The sequence below is a fragment of the Amblyomma americanum genome, chromosome 11 (genome assembly GCF_052857255.1).
Source record: "Amblyomma americanum isolate KBUSLIRL-KWMA chromosome 11, ASM5285725v1, whole genome shotgun sequence".
Classification (NCBI taxonomy): domain Eukaryota; kingdom Metazoa; phylum Arthropoda; class Arachnida; order Ixodida; family Ixodidae; genus Amblyomma; species Amblyomma americanum.
The window spans coordinates 15,458,714-15,474,474 of record NC_135507.1 but is presented as its reverse complement, the minus strand read 5'-3'; the positions used below and the strand labels follow the sequence as shown (position 1 = coordinate 15,474,474).

At 45.3% G+C, this 15,761-nt stretch overlaps 1 protein-coding gene across 3 annotated transcripts; it reads left to right on the top strand.

Moving 5' to 3' along the window:
• Positions 1-19: 19 nt before the first annotated feature.
• On the top strand, positions 20-13,924 carry LOC144110680 (inactive selenide, water dikinase-like protein). 3 transcript variants are annotated; one of them, XM_077643736.1, is made up of 8 exons: positions 20-127; positions 569-882; positions 3,191-3,294; positions 3,900-4,049; positions 4,388-4,500; positions 6,519-6,712; positions 9,169-9,381; positions 11,442-11,734. In XM_077643736.1, the coding sequence occupies exons 3-8, from the start codon at positions 3,199-3,201 to the stop codon at positions 11,717-11,719; spliced, it is 1,044 nt and encodes a 347-aa protein (XP_077499862.1). In that variant the 5' UTR covers positions 20-127; positions 569-882; positions 3,191-3,198; the 3' UTR covers positions 11,720-11,734. The 3 variants fall into 3 exon arrangements, with proteins under 3 accessions (XP_077499862.1, XP_077499861.1, XP_077499863.1); XM_077643735.1 differs by lacking the exon at positions 20-127 and adding an exon at positions 246-425; XM_077643737.1 differs by lacking the exons at positions 20-127; positions 11,442-11,734 and adding exons at positions 252-425; positions 13,212-13,924.
• The last annotated feature ends 1,837 nt before the right edge of the window (positions 13,925-15,761 follow it).

Below are 15,761 nucleotides of genomic sequence, written 5' to 3'. Positions count from 1 at the left end.
TTAGGCGTGACATTCAGGCACACCATCCAGACGGCGTGCAAGTATTGCCACTTTGTTTTTCCTGGCGCTGCGGTTTTTAGTGACTGCAAGTTATTTTTGCGTGTGTGCATAAAGCTTACATGCTTAGGTAACGTTGCATGCATTTGAAATTTCAATAAAATTTTTGCATTTTTAATCATCATAAAATAAAAATAGTATAGAGGAGGCGCTGCTATGGTAAAAACAACGGCAAACTTTGAAAAATAGCCGCTAGGTGGCAAATAATAGTTTGTGCAGGTAGCAGTGCTACTACTAATCTTTGCGCTACATGTAAAAGAAAAAGGTGGGAAAACGCATAGGGAAGTGCCAGCAAGCAAGCGCATGAAGATAGTTCTCCTGGGTCGATATTGGAGCTGCGTTCGACAGGCTCCGAGGAAAGCGAGCAGGTAATAAGTCGGCTGGCTGTCATGAGCAGTCGGTTTGGGCAAAGCTGTCCGCTGCCGCTCCACTGTGTGAATTAATCGAATTGATCGGTGATCAATTCTTATTGGCTGGAGGCGTTATTACTTCCTTTTCTTCTCCTGCTCAGACTGAGTAAGCCGCCGCTGCCACCCGCCGTTCGAACTTTCGCCGCGATGAGTGGTGAGGCTGCACGTGTCGATGCTGTCGCCGGCCGAAGCTACGTGTTCCGACGCGGAGCCAGCGGCGCGACGGTGGTCTACCGCCCTTTCGACAACGCCGAGCACGGGCTCGAGCCGGAGTTTCGGCTCCTGGGCCTGGCTGACATGAAGGGATGAGGCTGCAAGGTTCCCCAGGGTGTGCTCAACAAGCTGCTCAATTCGCTGAGGGGAGACGGCGAAGCACAGCAGACCGTGTCGCACCGCCCTGAGGGAACACAGATCGGTACGTTCAAGCTTTGGAGCAGCTTGTTTTAATTTGTACATTGAACACTTGTGCAGATACTTTGTTGTCGTCTTTGCCTGATTGTACGTACAAGTATCAGAACGGCATGCTCAACAGATTTTTCGACTGCGGTGACGCTTTGTAACCGTACGGCACTGAAACGAACGTACTACTGGCTTCAGGACATAAGTACTCATAGTGGTGTTATGTACTTGTACCGGCGCAAAAATACTCAATTGTTCACTTGCATGCATTAGTGTGCTATAGCAGGTGCTAACATCATTCTGCTCTTTTTTTCACTTTAGTCCAGCCTACAAAAAATACAAAGTTCATCAACTTGGAATTGTTGATCACTGTCTTGATCTAGCTATTTAATGTTCAGAACAGTGCAGTCAGTCAACAAGGTTGCCATTTATGTCATGATGAAATTAAGCATTTTTTATTGTACCAGCATTGAAATGAATGTATTATGTGATGCAGGATATACTTATTGATCATTTTGTTTTATGCTTCTGCTGTTTTATAAAATTGCAGTTGTTGAATCAGTCATTGGTGAGAGAATACCTCTGGCATTCAGTGAACTCGGTTCACTCTGTCATGCCTAAATTTATGTGTGTATAACTTCATTAGTGACGTGACACATAGTGTGAGTGATGTTTCAAGTTGAGTATCCTTTAAACAAAAAAAAAGTGGTAGGGGTTTAACGTAGTTAAACCAAGCACACGTGTAAAAGCAGGGGACACTTAAGCGCCGCTCTGAGGGGTTTAGTAGGATAATGCCCATATAGGCAGAAGTGGTAATCCTCTACTTAACATTTATAGATGGCGGCAAGTCCTCGTGCCACTACCAGCGCAGTGGCACAGAGGATAAAGGATGTGCCATTGCATTGACAAGTGTCTGTTTCTATTATAGCCACCGGTAGGAATTGTGCGACCCATGTTCCGCTTCCCGAGCAACCTTTTGCGACCAATCATTAATTTAACTGCCACGGCGGTCAGTTTTCTCACAATCCAATGGGCAGGTTGTGATGTTGCCACAAGGTTATTTGACCTAGGTGGTGCGATGCCCTCCTCCCATTGGCTACAGTTGGCGCGATGCTCCTCCGAACTTACCTGAGCTTCATTCGATTGGCTGCAGCTTGCGCGATGCTGCTCCGAACTGACCCGAGCTCGGGATAGTACAGAGCACAAGACAAGATTCTTGCTAGGGGTTGGTACATCTGGAATAGTGCTTTTGCACTAAAAGCATTAGGGAGGGACAATGACTGTCAGTGACTAAAATATGATAGTGAGGTGATATTGACATTGATAAAGATCCAAGTGTACTTTAGTTTTACAAACTGAACACAGACGCTCAAGTAGCTGCGCTCTGTTTTACAACACACACCGATAACTTAATAATTAATTGAAGAATTTAGTGGCTGAAGATGTGCACGACACTCTCGTCTGGTACAGCAGATTGACTAAACATTTACAGTTGTGTGGCATGGTCAGCTTTATTCTTGTGTTCGGATATAAAGCTCATTACACTTTCGGGTACAGGCCGGTAGACTATGTTTCATTCCCCTTCGTCTGTCCCTACATAGTATTTGTGCTGGATTATGAATAATCTTCCCTTTCAGTACAAATTTAGCCTCACATTAAAGGACTATGGACACTAAAGTTTTTGCTTGCACTTTTTCTTCTTTCAAGTCATGCTTTAGACATTAGAATACATGGATCACCGCCTGGTACTCGCCTGTGGCTGCTAAATTTATAATTTAATTTCTTCTTGGCGCTGTTTAAGTTTCAGTTTCATCAACCAAATGATGGGTGTGACAAGTAGGTCACATGAGGCACGAAAAGTACGGCAATATAACTGCTGATATGTTGCTTGTTGTCATTCCAGCTCTTGAAGCAAGCTGGTTTAAGTGGATTATATCTATGTATCAGCATTTATATTGCAGGTTTTTTTTTCGTGCCTCATGCTACCTAGTGTGAACCACTCATCACAGCCATTGTTCGGTTAATTAAAGCGAAATAGCATGAAAGAAGAAATTCAGTTACATTTTGTTTAGTGGTAATAGGTGAATGCCACACGGTGACTTAAGTATTCTAATGCTTAACGCATCATTTGAAAGAAGAAAACATGGAACTAATGCTAGGCGTCTATAGTTCTCTAAGTCATAAGGGCAACAAACCCGGCTCTGATGGTGTGCCTTGTACAGTGCTTTTAAATGTAGTAACTCTGAGAGCTTCCCTGAAATTGTCCCTTTATCAAGAAGCTACTCATAACAACCTGACTAATATACATATTTTTTTCCATTCAGACATTGGCATGGATTCCAGTGTTGTGCCCCTTGGTGATTCTGGTTATTCTCTGGTTCAAACTATTGATTACTTCTATCCATCTGTTGAAGACCCCTACCAAGCCGTAAGTGTTCAACATTGTAAAAAATAATTCTTGCATTCATTTAATAGCCTGATGGTAGATTGTATTCTCAAACTTCAACATCACAGTGCTCTGCTGTCACTTCAGTCGACCGTACCAAAAATACTATTATTCTTTTGCAGAAAGTTATGTGTCCGTAGTTTTAATACCAAGCGATAAAACTAAACCAAGCAGTATTAAATATATATTCTTGTAGCTGTAGGAGTATCACCAAACTTTTTCTATAATCAGAGTTTCTAAGTGCTAAGTTTGTTAACTTATTGGCTAGTCTAGGTAACAAGTCACTTACTGAGCAGTCTTATTGGGCTCAATACCACACTATAAATATACTTTCTATAAACCTGTAAATAAATCCAATTGTAACAATGATGTGTCAACGCGGTAGCGGAGTTTGTTACCTTACGTCGGCGGTTGTTCTTGAGCTGGCCAGCAGCGCGCGCTTAGCTATAGCACTGCCACTACTGCATTGACACATCTTCGTTGTTACAAAATATTAAATCAAATAGGTGACAGGCCTCATGTTGGTGTCATGTGCTGGCACCATGTGTACAGGATGCATTCTTATTCATTGTTTTTGTTTGTTGCAGGGCAAGATAGCGTGTGCCAATGTGCTGTCCGATCTTTATGCACTTGGCGTGACCCGCTGCGATAACATGCTGATGGTAATGGCTGTCAGCACCAAGCTCACTGAAAAACAGAGGGACATTGTCGTGCCTCTTCTCATCAAGGGAATCAAGGTAGGATCGGCCCCTACTGCAGTAAAACCTAAGATGTCTGCATCAATGTTTTTAGGTGTGTGGAGACCATGGGTGCCTATCAGAGCTAATCTGAGTGTGAGGGCACTAGTTATGTGAGCTCTCAAAATTTGAATGCAATCTCAGATTTCTTTTTCAAGTTAGTGCGCTTAGCATGGTGAAGAGATAACTGGAGACTAGATCTACAAGAGATGTCCATATCAGAAACCAGCTGTTCAAGGACTTCAGCTTTTAACTCTTTTCACTGCCCGAGTTTATGCCCCACTACTGAAGTTGTAAGCATGGTGCAACTAGCTTGAATGGCATTTGTTTCTCCGCAGGACTTGGCTGAACAAGCAGGCACAAAGGTCACCGGAGGGCAGACTGTGCTCAATCCTTGGCCTATGATTGGTGGTGTGGCATCATCAGTCTGCAAGGAGTCTGAAATCATCTCGTGAGTGCAGTTTTCCTTTTTTTTTTCCGATGAATTAAGTTTTCTGTGCTGTTTGTGTGTGTGTTAGCGCTTATGAAATGCAAAATGTGAGCATTTGAGGCTGTCTGTTGGGCACTATGTGTGATGAATTTTTCCAGCATGAGCCTGGTTTACAAAGTTCAGATAAACCTTACATAATACCCAAATTATCACGACACTGATGATGTAGTTTGCCCGTAGAAATACCTGACTGTACAGCCAAAGCTCATAATTTGAATTTCTGGATAGTTCGAACTGTACGGCTTGGTCTGGCCATGCTCCACTGGGGTCTATGTAAAACATAGCTCATTAATTTGTTAATTTGAACGTGATTGGTTTGTGCCACCAATAATTCGAAAAACACGCCATTGCGCCTGGGGTGCGGAGGACGTGGTGAACCAAGAAACATTCCCGCTAGACTTCACCACCTCTTTAGAGAATTGGGCAGGGTTAAAATGGCGCGAGAGGCTGGGGAAACGAGGGAGGGGTTTCTCTCTCTCTGTGCTAGCGGTGGCAACTAACTGCATGACCTCCGAGCTGGCTTGCTTGTATGTGTTGATCTCGAAGGCTTCAGTAGCTTGCTGTGTTAGGTTTTGCTGTTGAGAAATCGATGACATGACCAGCGACGACATGCTTACATCGAATCAGACATATCGCAGCGTCTCTAGCACTTCGAATCCGAAACCACGTGGTCGTGCGCGAAACCACGACGTGCGCCAAACGAACTAATTGGAGCTTGGCTGATGTTTGCTGCGCGTCTTTGTCTCGGTTTTCCAGTGCCCTTTGCATGTGATTGGTTGCGGCCAGAGCAGTCAACCTACACGGTGTACCGCATTTAGAATTGTCTTCCATCTGCAGTGATTACTGTGCCAAAACGCTTGAAGAGAAAATTGGAACTACACGTGAAGTCAATGCCAGTGCATTATCGAAACAGGATATTGCCAAAAACCGCACTCATTGGTTTGTCAGTGTGCGCCTCGAGCTAGGGGAGGCTGCAAAATCGGACAATATACGTGTGGCCATCCGGGTTACCTTTGCTTGTCAACTTCAATGCTTACGCAACCTCAGGACTTGCTAGTGTGAATTTGCAAGTCACAGAGGTTGCACTATATCGTTTTGGCCGAAAAGCGGCAGACGCAGCACGATAGTCCTTGTGACCATGCTCAGTGGTGGTTGTATGGCTTTTGCAACTTCAGTGTGGCCCTCCGCTACGATAGTTTGGACGCGCTGAATGCTACTCGCCTCTTCAGTTTTGAAGGTGAAGAAAAGGCCTTCAGATAAAAAGTAGGAGGTGATGAAGGAATACTTTAGGACCATAAAATGGGTAATCACACTGCCCGACTGCTTCCCAAATGCATATTCTGTTCACTTTTGCTTGTTCGAACTTCAGTTAATTTGAACTGTGTCGTCGTCCCTGTCGAGTTCGTATTAACAAGCTTTCAATGTTCTGTACAAGTACTAGCAGCTACGCTAAAACCTTTTGAGAATGCAGTGTCAGTTAACATTTCATGATAGTAACATGATCAATGCTTGTCTTTCAACACATGGCTTCACTTTTGCACAAGTTCAAACGATGTCTTATTGGAATTGTCATTATTTCAAGTGCTATCCCGCACCCACCAACAATGTTCTGATACCATTTTGCACTCCACTAAGTCAACGCTGATGCTTTTTGCAAGTAGAGTACTTATAGAAAAGGCCCGGCAGGTCCTTCGCATAGACAGTGAAATTTTGAAAATGGCAATATAATGTAAACAGAAAAAAAATTGCAGCAAGAACCCTTGAACATATGCCTTCCTCCAGAGCAAAGAATGACAGCAATAGTAATGCCATGCCTGTCTCAACGTTATCTTTGGAGAAGGTTAGCTACAGAAGTAGTCACTGTGTCATTAAAAGCAAGCTGTTTCAGAACAACAGAGAAGGCCCTAGACAAAAACTGGAATGTTCATCAGCGTGGCTGTTTAACCGAATTGCTAAATGTTGTTATGCTCCCTTTACAGGCCAGACAATGCACAGCCTGGAGACGTGCTGGTACTGACCAAGCCCCTTGGCACCCAGGTGGCAGTGAACGCTCACCAGTGGCTGGAGAAGCCGGAGCGCCGTGCTCAGCTGGACAAGGCTGGCATCAGTGAAGAAGATGTACGCAGGGTCTACTTCCGTGCAATGGACTGCATGGCACGTCTCAATCTCACTGGTTGGTGCTGATTTGTTCGTGTCTGTAGTTCTTTTTTATTTGCTTATGTGTTTATTTACGGCACATTCTGCAATGCCTTCCTGAGGTATTGTAGAGGTGAAACACGTGCAGTAACAGAAAGAGAGTGGACGGATACTAAAGTGCATACAAACTGTGAGCAATGCTTTAAGAAGGTGACAATAAAATAGTTAATAAATTAAGTACAGCAGTGGTCAGGGCAACAATAATAAATCCATGTCCCATGATGAAAACAGCTTCAACTACAGTAATCGTAGCATAAATAATGAGATGGGATGTGGTATAGCACTGAAAACGAAAAGTGCAGGACATTAGTGCAAACAAATAAAAAGAAGCTCCAAGAATTTGATAACGCACTTAAGGAGATGTTGCCGCACTTGGTAGATTCTGCAAAATATGCGAGAGCAAAGGACATCATGACATGTAAATGCACCAAGAAATTGGGGGATTCATTTGGAGAAAAAAAGGATGGGCAAGGAGGCAGCAGGATTAAAAAGGCAGCAGTAAGGAAGGGAAGATGTAAAAAGGTGAACGCAAGAAGAGTGATGCTGTCGCATCTAGACAAGAGGTGGGAGAAAAGAAAAGTCGTCTTGTTGAAATATTTGTTAGGGGACTGAGGCTTCCCCCCACCACCAGTTGTTTGTTTTCTGTTGTGAAGCATCTCATCCTTGTGGCTGTCTCTTTACTACCACAGCCTTTCACTCCAGTGTGATGGCAATGAATAAGGAAAAGAAAAAGAAAATCATTAACGTTGTGTCTTTGGATAGTAGAAACAAGGATACAGGTTAGATTAGATTGGAAAACACTAGCTTTGAGAAGGTGGTGGTGCTGGGATTTACTGTACAGTCGCCGAACGATTTTTCGAACTCGAAGGGACCCGAAAAATGGTCCGAATAATCAAACAGTCCGAAAAATCCGTGAAGTACAAAAAAATCGCTTTATTGAGATGAAATTGGCTTAAAAATGTCACTGATTTTACCTTGCGGAAAATTTCTCTTGCTGGCGACGATTTGCATCTGTATTTGCGCCAAAGTTGTGCTTTCACTGTACACGTTAGACAGCAAGGTCACCACATTTAGTTGGAATACTTCCCACACTTCTTTGACGGACCCGGCGGGGTTATGCCGTCCGCAACCCGAGTGTGCACCACACCGCTCGTCAAACACACGCAAAGATAAGGCACTTTTCGTTCAAAGCGGTGGAACCACCGGCCACAATCACAAAACGGCGAACGGATGTAACTTCGTGAAGACTGAGCGCCACTCGGTTGACGCGGCAAACGGCGAATGGAGAATGTATGAGACCCGCCGCGGTGGCTCAGTGCTTAGGGCGCTCGGCTACTGATCTGGAGTACCCGGGTTGGAACCCGACCGCAGTGGCCGCATTTCGATGGAGGTAGAACGCAAGGACGCTCGTGTGCTGTGGGATGTCAGTGCACGTTAAAGATCCCCACGTGGTCGAAATTATTCCAGAGCCCTCCATTACGGCACCTCTTTCTTCTCTCAGTTCCTCTCTTATCCCTTCCCGCTGACATGTGAGATAACTCCTGCACAATTTCCTTCCCCTTGCAACCAATTTTCAACGTATGGGACAAGCGATAACCACCCGTGTCATCGTCGGCGACAATACCAAGTTGACGGCGATGACAATCCGGCTGCCGCCTCGAAGTGTTAGAGATCGCAGGGACCTCTACTGGCAACAATGAGGTACCGAAAGTATGTCAAGCCAATGTCGAAAAGACGATAAGATGGCTGATTTTGGCCCACAGGCGACCGAAATTAGTCCAAAAAATTGAACTTTCGGACTTTTCAAGTCCGAAATATCCGTCTCGAATATGTATACGCTTCTATGGGGTGACTGACGGTGCCTCATCGAGGTCCGAAATATCCTACAAGTCCGAATTATTGGAGCCCGAATTACCCTTCGGCTACTGTATTTTGTCCATCTGGTTTTTACTTCCTTGTTTATTACATGGAAATATCTAAGCTGGTTAGCAGCCCATGGGAAAGGGGACAGTGATAACCTGGCGACCAACATTAAAGACTGCAGTAATTTAGTTGCTACCACCTCACAGGGTATGCTGGTAGTATGTATGCAGTCTCACATTGTTGCTACCACCTCACAGGGTATGCTGGTAGTATGTATGCAGTCTCACATTTTGCAAGTACAAGTATGTGTGTTCCACTTACTAGTAATTCACTGTCTGCATGCAAGAAGGCTACCATAAAATTGCAGACTTTTGATGAGGAAAAGTTTTCATTTTGATCACAGCAGGTCTTTATCAGACCAGCTACATTTTTTTCCCCTTGAAATGAAAGGCATTGCATGACCATTCATCAGTTGTATATTTTGTGACCAAGTGGGCATTGACGTTCACTTCACTCCTGCTTTTGCGGAAACTGTGCTAAAACAATTTTTTTTTGCCTTTGTTGTTTCAGGAGCTCGGCTAATGCACAAGCATAGCTGCCACGGTGCCACCGACGTGACAGGCTTCGGTCTGCTCGGCCACGCCCAGAACTTGGTGCAGGTGCAGCAGCGCTCAGTGGGGTTTGTGATCCACACGCTGCCCATCATAGCCAAAGTTCCTGCCCTGCTGGCCGCCACGGGCACCTCCTTCAAACTAATGCAGGGGTATTCGGCCGAGACCTCTGGTGAGCCACTGACTGACAACCAGTCAAATTTTTTTTTTCTCTATTGTAGAATTCCCTTCTCATGTCTTTGACAGCTTTTTGAATGTAGATACAACACAAATTTTCAAACTTTCACCCTCAGGAAGTGCTAAAATGTGTGAAGAATTAAGAGTTACATGAAAGTGATGCTGTTCCGGTCTTAGATATCCTGTTGTTCCTTGGAAAGATATGTTGTTGTTTCCTTTTGGGTGAAATTCTTTTCTGATTTTTGTGATGTAATCAGATGTTCTACTCTGAGTAGTATTAGGACAAAAGAAAACAAAATTGACAGGACGATCATGAAACCTGATGTGAGAAAGCCGTAATAGCAGTTAGATTTTTGCTTAGTGATTACTTTGATGCTTTTATGTTAATGAATGCTTTTACTTTAAGCCGAAGCTTTGTGCAGGCGGCAGAACTTTTCTGGAGAGTGTCTAGGTTGGCAGCCTCCTAGCTAAGGGGTCATGGTGGGGCTGTGGCTGGTTGGGGATGATTCTGGGGGGCAGCTGGCTCTTTCAGTTTGATTTTGCTGTTGCTTGCTTTATTCTGCTGCTGCATGGGATTCTGGTGCGTGGAGGCAGGAGGGGTGGTGATGGATGCATAGTTCTTGTGGAGGGTGAAGTAGGGAGGTCATTGGCACTTCTTGAGGCTTCACATAGAGAAAATTTCTTGTCTTCACACAGATAACGCTGCTCTTAGTGCTATTGTATCAAAATTTTTTTTTTACTTGGATAAGCCAACTTCCTGGAAACGCCAATAAATGGCAACAGCGACATGGTGCGTGTCCTTTCCACAGGCTCCTTGATAAATAAGAGCATAGCGACGGATCCATCGCGCAACTCAGTATCTTGGATAACCCACCGGTCACCCAAGATGCAATGAACTTGTTAAAGCATCATTTTGGGTGTTCTCTCTTGCCAAATTCTTTTGCCAATATATTAGCATATGGAATTTATTTGTTTTTCTTTTTTCAATACCTTCAAGGCCCCTTGGGTCATTAGAGAAGAAGTGGAGTGCATGAAAAATATATACCGTAAAAACCGGACTATAAGTCAGACCGGAATATAGGTCGACCCCCTAACTAACCAATTCTAAAAATGAAAAAAATCTTTTTCAATGAAAAAAGTACCAAAAGACACCCTTACCTTGAAACAAATACTACTTGACAGGTTGCACAATGGTGACAGTATTTGTTTTCATTTAAATGCTGCTGGTATGAACACCCCGCAAATTTTTTAACGATATCGTGCACCCATCGACCCGCTTGTTTGTTTCTGGCACACGCAAGTACTGCGCCATAGAGCAAAGCCCTTCCTCTTCATGAATCTCTACACCTAGGATGGCAAGCCTTTGAATTGTGCCCTCGTGAGTCTAGAGGCACGCGCGATCTCTACCGCTTTCATGCGGATGCATTGGGCAGTCACAGGCAGCGATCTTGCATGCAGCACAACCTTTCCTTCCAATTCTGGGTACACTGTGGTCCGCCCATGAAATGATGCTTTCTTCTGGTTGCTGCAAGTTGTAATACGCAGCTTCTGCCTCCGCCAGTACTGAATGCTCTTTTCGGATAATCCAAATTCGCGCTGTGCCGCCAGGTTCCCGTGAGCTTCCGCATACTCTATCGCGTTTTTCTTGAAGGCGGCGGTAAATTGCCGTCGGCTTCCGCTTTGGACCTGCACTGCTGCTGATGGCGATGGTGATGGAGGCTGTTGAGTTCAGCCGCCCATTGTTGCAAGACTTCCGTAGTTTTTCCGCCAATGACCGGTGTATAAGACGGGGGTCGACTTTTCACTGTGGTTTGTTGAAGAAAAGTTCGACCTATATTCCGGTTTTGAAGCGAAAAGCTTCACTACACTAGTCAACAACACCGCCAGGAGTGACGTCACACGCAAGGTGCAGGTGGCCGTGGATGGAGTGGTGCAGGTGGCCGCCGCCGACTCTGTTGCCTGTTTCTCTCTCTCTCGCTCCCTAGTCACTACTGCGCATGCGCCACTAGTAGTCACTGGTAGTTGGGATGCAAGTTTCCACTTTCCCTTTCTCAGGTGGACTGCTGATGTGTCTTCCAAAGGAGAATGCGGAAGCATATTGCAAAGAAATTGAGCAGCAGGAGAGGGATACTGAGCCACAGGGGCCACAAGTGTTCTGCTGTTGCTCAGGGGTTGTAGGTCAGGGCACACTGTTGCTCAGGGCCTTTCCTCAAAATCCAAATTTCAATTTTCAGTTTTCTCTTTCCTCTTTCCTTCCCTCCTTTATCCCTTCCTTTAGATGTGAGAGGTTACTGTGCTATTTCCTTTCCTCAAAAAGCAAACAAAACAAGTGAGCCACAGTGTTCATAGAGATCATTGGCATTGAGGACTTTACAAAGACCCTTCATTTTCACAAAAGGAAAGGCCCACAACCGGCTCTGTGGGTCAGTGGAGACCTCAATCTCGCTTTCGCTTTGTTTATCCTGGATTAGCTGGGCTAATCCACATTAATTTTTTTGCGGTATACAGTAGCCTACGGGTAATTCGGACTCCAATAATTCGGACTTGTAGGATAATTTGGGCCTCGATGAGGCACCTTCAGTCACCCCATAGAAGTGCGTACATATTTGCGACGGATATTTCGGACTTCAAAAGTCCGAAAGTTCGATTTTTCAGACTCATTTCAGTCGCCTGCTGGCCAAAATCGACCATTTTATCGGCTTTTCGCCGGCGAAAAAGGCACCATCATGGATTGAGGTGGATTTACGCTGCAGCTGGATGGCTTGACATACTTTCGGTACCTCATTGTTGCTAGTAGAGGCCCCTGCGATCTCTGACATTTCGAGTTGGCAGCCGGATTGTCATCGCCGTCAACTTGGTATTGTCGCCGACGATGACACGGGTAGTTATCGCTTGTCCCATACGTTGAAAATTGGTTGTAGGGGGAAGGAAATTGTGCAGGAGCTATCTCACATCTCGGTGGGAAGGGATAAGAGAGGGACTGAGAGAAGAAAGAGGTGCCGTAATGGAGGGCTCCGGAATAAATTCGACCACCTGGGGATCTTTAACTTGCACTGACATCGCACAGCACAGGGGTGCCTTTGCGTTTCGCCTCCATCGAAACGCGGCCACCGCGGTCGGGTTCCAACCTGGGTACTCTGGATCAGTAGCCGAGCGCTCTAACCACTGAGCTACCGCGACGGGTATCATACGTTCGCCATTCGCGTTTCGTCACTTGGGTTTACCTGACTGCGTCGACCTAGTGGCGCTCAGTCTTCACGAAGTTGCATCCGTTCGCTGTTTTGTGATTACGTCCGGTGGTTCCGCCACTTTGAACGAAAAGTACCTTATCTTTGCATGTGTTTGACGAGCGGTGTTGTGCACACTCTTGTTGTGGACAACATGGCCCCGCCGGGTCTGTCAAAGAAGCTTAGGAATATTCCAACTAAATGCGGTCACCTTGTTGTCTAGCGTGTACAGTGAAAGCACAACATTGGCGCATATACAGGCACAGATCCTCGCCAGCAAGAGAAATTTTTCCGCAAGGTAAAATCACTGACATTTTTAAGCCGATTTCATCTCAGTAAAATGATATTTTTGTACTTCACGGATTTTTTGGACTGTTCGATTATTCGGACCATTTTTCGGGTCCCTTCGAGTCTGAAAAATCGGTCGGCAACTGTATAATCATAACACAGGAATTGCAGCAATTCAGCGGCAATACAGGAATTGCGGCAATACAGCGGCAATTTCATTTCAAGTTTATTTCATAGGTTGCAGTGACAGTTTATACTGTTCAGATTTATGGCATTAGTGAGTTGCAAGTTTTCATTTTCTGTTTCTCAGGTGGACTGCTGATGTGCCTTCCAAAGGAGAATGCCGAAGCATATTGCAAAGAAATTGAGCAGCAGGAGGGATACCCAGCTTGGATCATAGGGGATGTTATTGAAGGGGAGCGGGTAGCAAGGCTGACGGACTCTCCACGTGTGCTCGAAGTGCCTTCAGCCGACAAGGAGTCTGAGCTGTGGTAACACAGGCTTGGGAATAGGGGAGAGGGAAAGAATTGGTTGTGAGCAAGGTTTCCTGCCTGGCAAGGAGTTTTGAAAATGTGAGCTATGAAGCTTTTACTGAAGAGGTACCTCATGGCTGTCATATGCAACTACTAATGCCTCATACACAAGTGGCGAGAGCTTTGCTGTTATGCTGCATGCCACTGACATGAACATGAGCTGAATGGGCTCCAAACAAACATTTTGTGTGGTGTTTGTGACATCTTTATGCACTTTGAGCACACAAATATTTTTGTTAGTCATGAAACATAGTCATCTACATATGTTCGTTATGTAAAATATTTTCCCCTTATTTCATATAGTGGTGTTGATGGTTTGTTCAGTTAAGAGACTGGCTGTTCCCTGAAGAGACCTTTATGAATCTGCACTGACTAAATATTACAGTGGTGTGGAGGATGGTTTGTCTCCCGTGGGCATCTCCCACAGCCTGTCATTGCTTAAGCCTGTTCAGCCATTCGCCATGCATTGGGAATAAAAATATTTTGCAAAGTTCTGGCTCTTGTCTGTACGGAGAGTGTGCGTCGGCACACTGAAGCTTTATCCATCAGTATCATCATAAAGAGCAGACGTTACTTAGCACCATTAGGGACAAGTTGCTCCATCCAGTTCTTTTATATTGTAAAACGACTTTTGAATTGAATTTTTGTGAAGACCTAATTTTCTTTTTTCGCGAATCATATAAACAGCACATCGCAAGAAATTTCTCCCATGAATAATGTGGTTAAAGGAGCACTAAGGAGCTTGTCACTTAGCCTTTCCAAAGTTTAGTACTACTCGGGACTTTACCTGATTTTGTGAAATATTAAGCTCGAGAAAAATGACTTCTGTACAGTATCTCATTTCGGAACATGAGCATTGTGCTTGGTCCAGTGTCTAATTTGGGCACTGCACATGTCAACAGTGCATATAGCGCTCCGGCACATTCCTGCATGGTGGACGTAAATGTTAAGCGGTGCAACATGCTGTAACAAGACTGATGCAAACCAGCCTGCACATGATGCTGCCATCAGTGAGAGTAACAATGGCAACTTCGGTTGCAAGTGTATTAAAGACTGTTGAAGGTTCCCATATCTGATCATGGGTTTTGGTTGCTGTAGCATTTGGCGTTGTCTTTAGCGCCGTCTTATGACTGCATGCCCAACTGATTGCGACGAAGATAGTGCGAGGTGCCGGCTATGTGCAAGGAGTGGTCGTGTGATCGTGGGTGAAGTCCACGACTCTTCGCTTTAACAGCTAGCGCTTTAAAACGTTTTGGACGCAGCGTGGCCTCCCTTCCATTTGGCCTGTGGTGTGCTCCAGCAATGTGCTCCCGAACAAGCTGTCCACGACTCTTCGATGCCTGTTGCCTGTAGATTGATGCTGGTGTCACAGCGCACTGCTATCAAAACCAACCTGCTGCAGTGGCTTATTGGTTGTGAAGCAGAAGAAAACTATTAAACCTTACGCCCCTAATCTGGGGCAGGGATAGTGCACTGCCATCGCACAGCACACGGGCGACTTAGCGGGCGGTTTAGCGTATCGCCTCCATCGAAACGCAGCCGCCGCGATCAGGTTTGAACTTGGGTATTCCGGATCCTGGACCGGAAGGATTCACCTTGTGTATCTGAGAAAGAAACCAGTCTAAATACTGTGTAAGTAGCATTGAGACAACTGCGTGTTACTTTACCGATCATCGGGCAGTGTTTATCTGTGAAAACAATTGAATAAATAATGTGTCTCACTGAATACTTCTTCAATGCTTAACATTTTAGTCAACAATAAACTACTCGACACTGTGCGTAACCAGTGAACTACAGCTCTCGCTACGTATATCCTGGCAGAGCTGAGCTAAGCCACTGCCAATTTTTTTTGTCGCCACCACCGACAATGGCAAAACGTATATACGGAGAACTTATGCTTGCAGTGCGCACCATATGTCTCAGCCATCGATAAAGAAGCGAGTGAAGCAACGAACGGAGAAAGAGGTGGCGTAGTGGAGGGCTCCGCCAGCAACCTCGGGAAGCCATGGCATGTCTTTCTATCTTCATTCACTTTCACCTTCCTGCCTACGCACACCCCTGCAGCTCCATCCTGTGTCTTTCCTTCCCTTCTTGTCCTCCTCGCAATGCCAGCTAAGGCTGCTGCTAAGTTGCCTACGAAGATACGAGAAAGTTACTGCGCACTTGCCTTTCCTCAAAAGACGCAGCCGCGCGCACATGCGCGCATTTGAATGCCGCGTTAACGAGGTGCGCGGTAGTGCACGACGGACGTTGCGAAAGCTGTGTGAGGGATGCTCGTAGATTCGCCATGTCGGCAGAAGTTAATATTCTCCATTCCAACGGTGGTG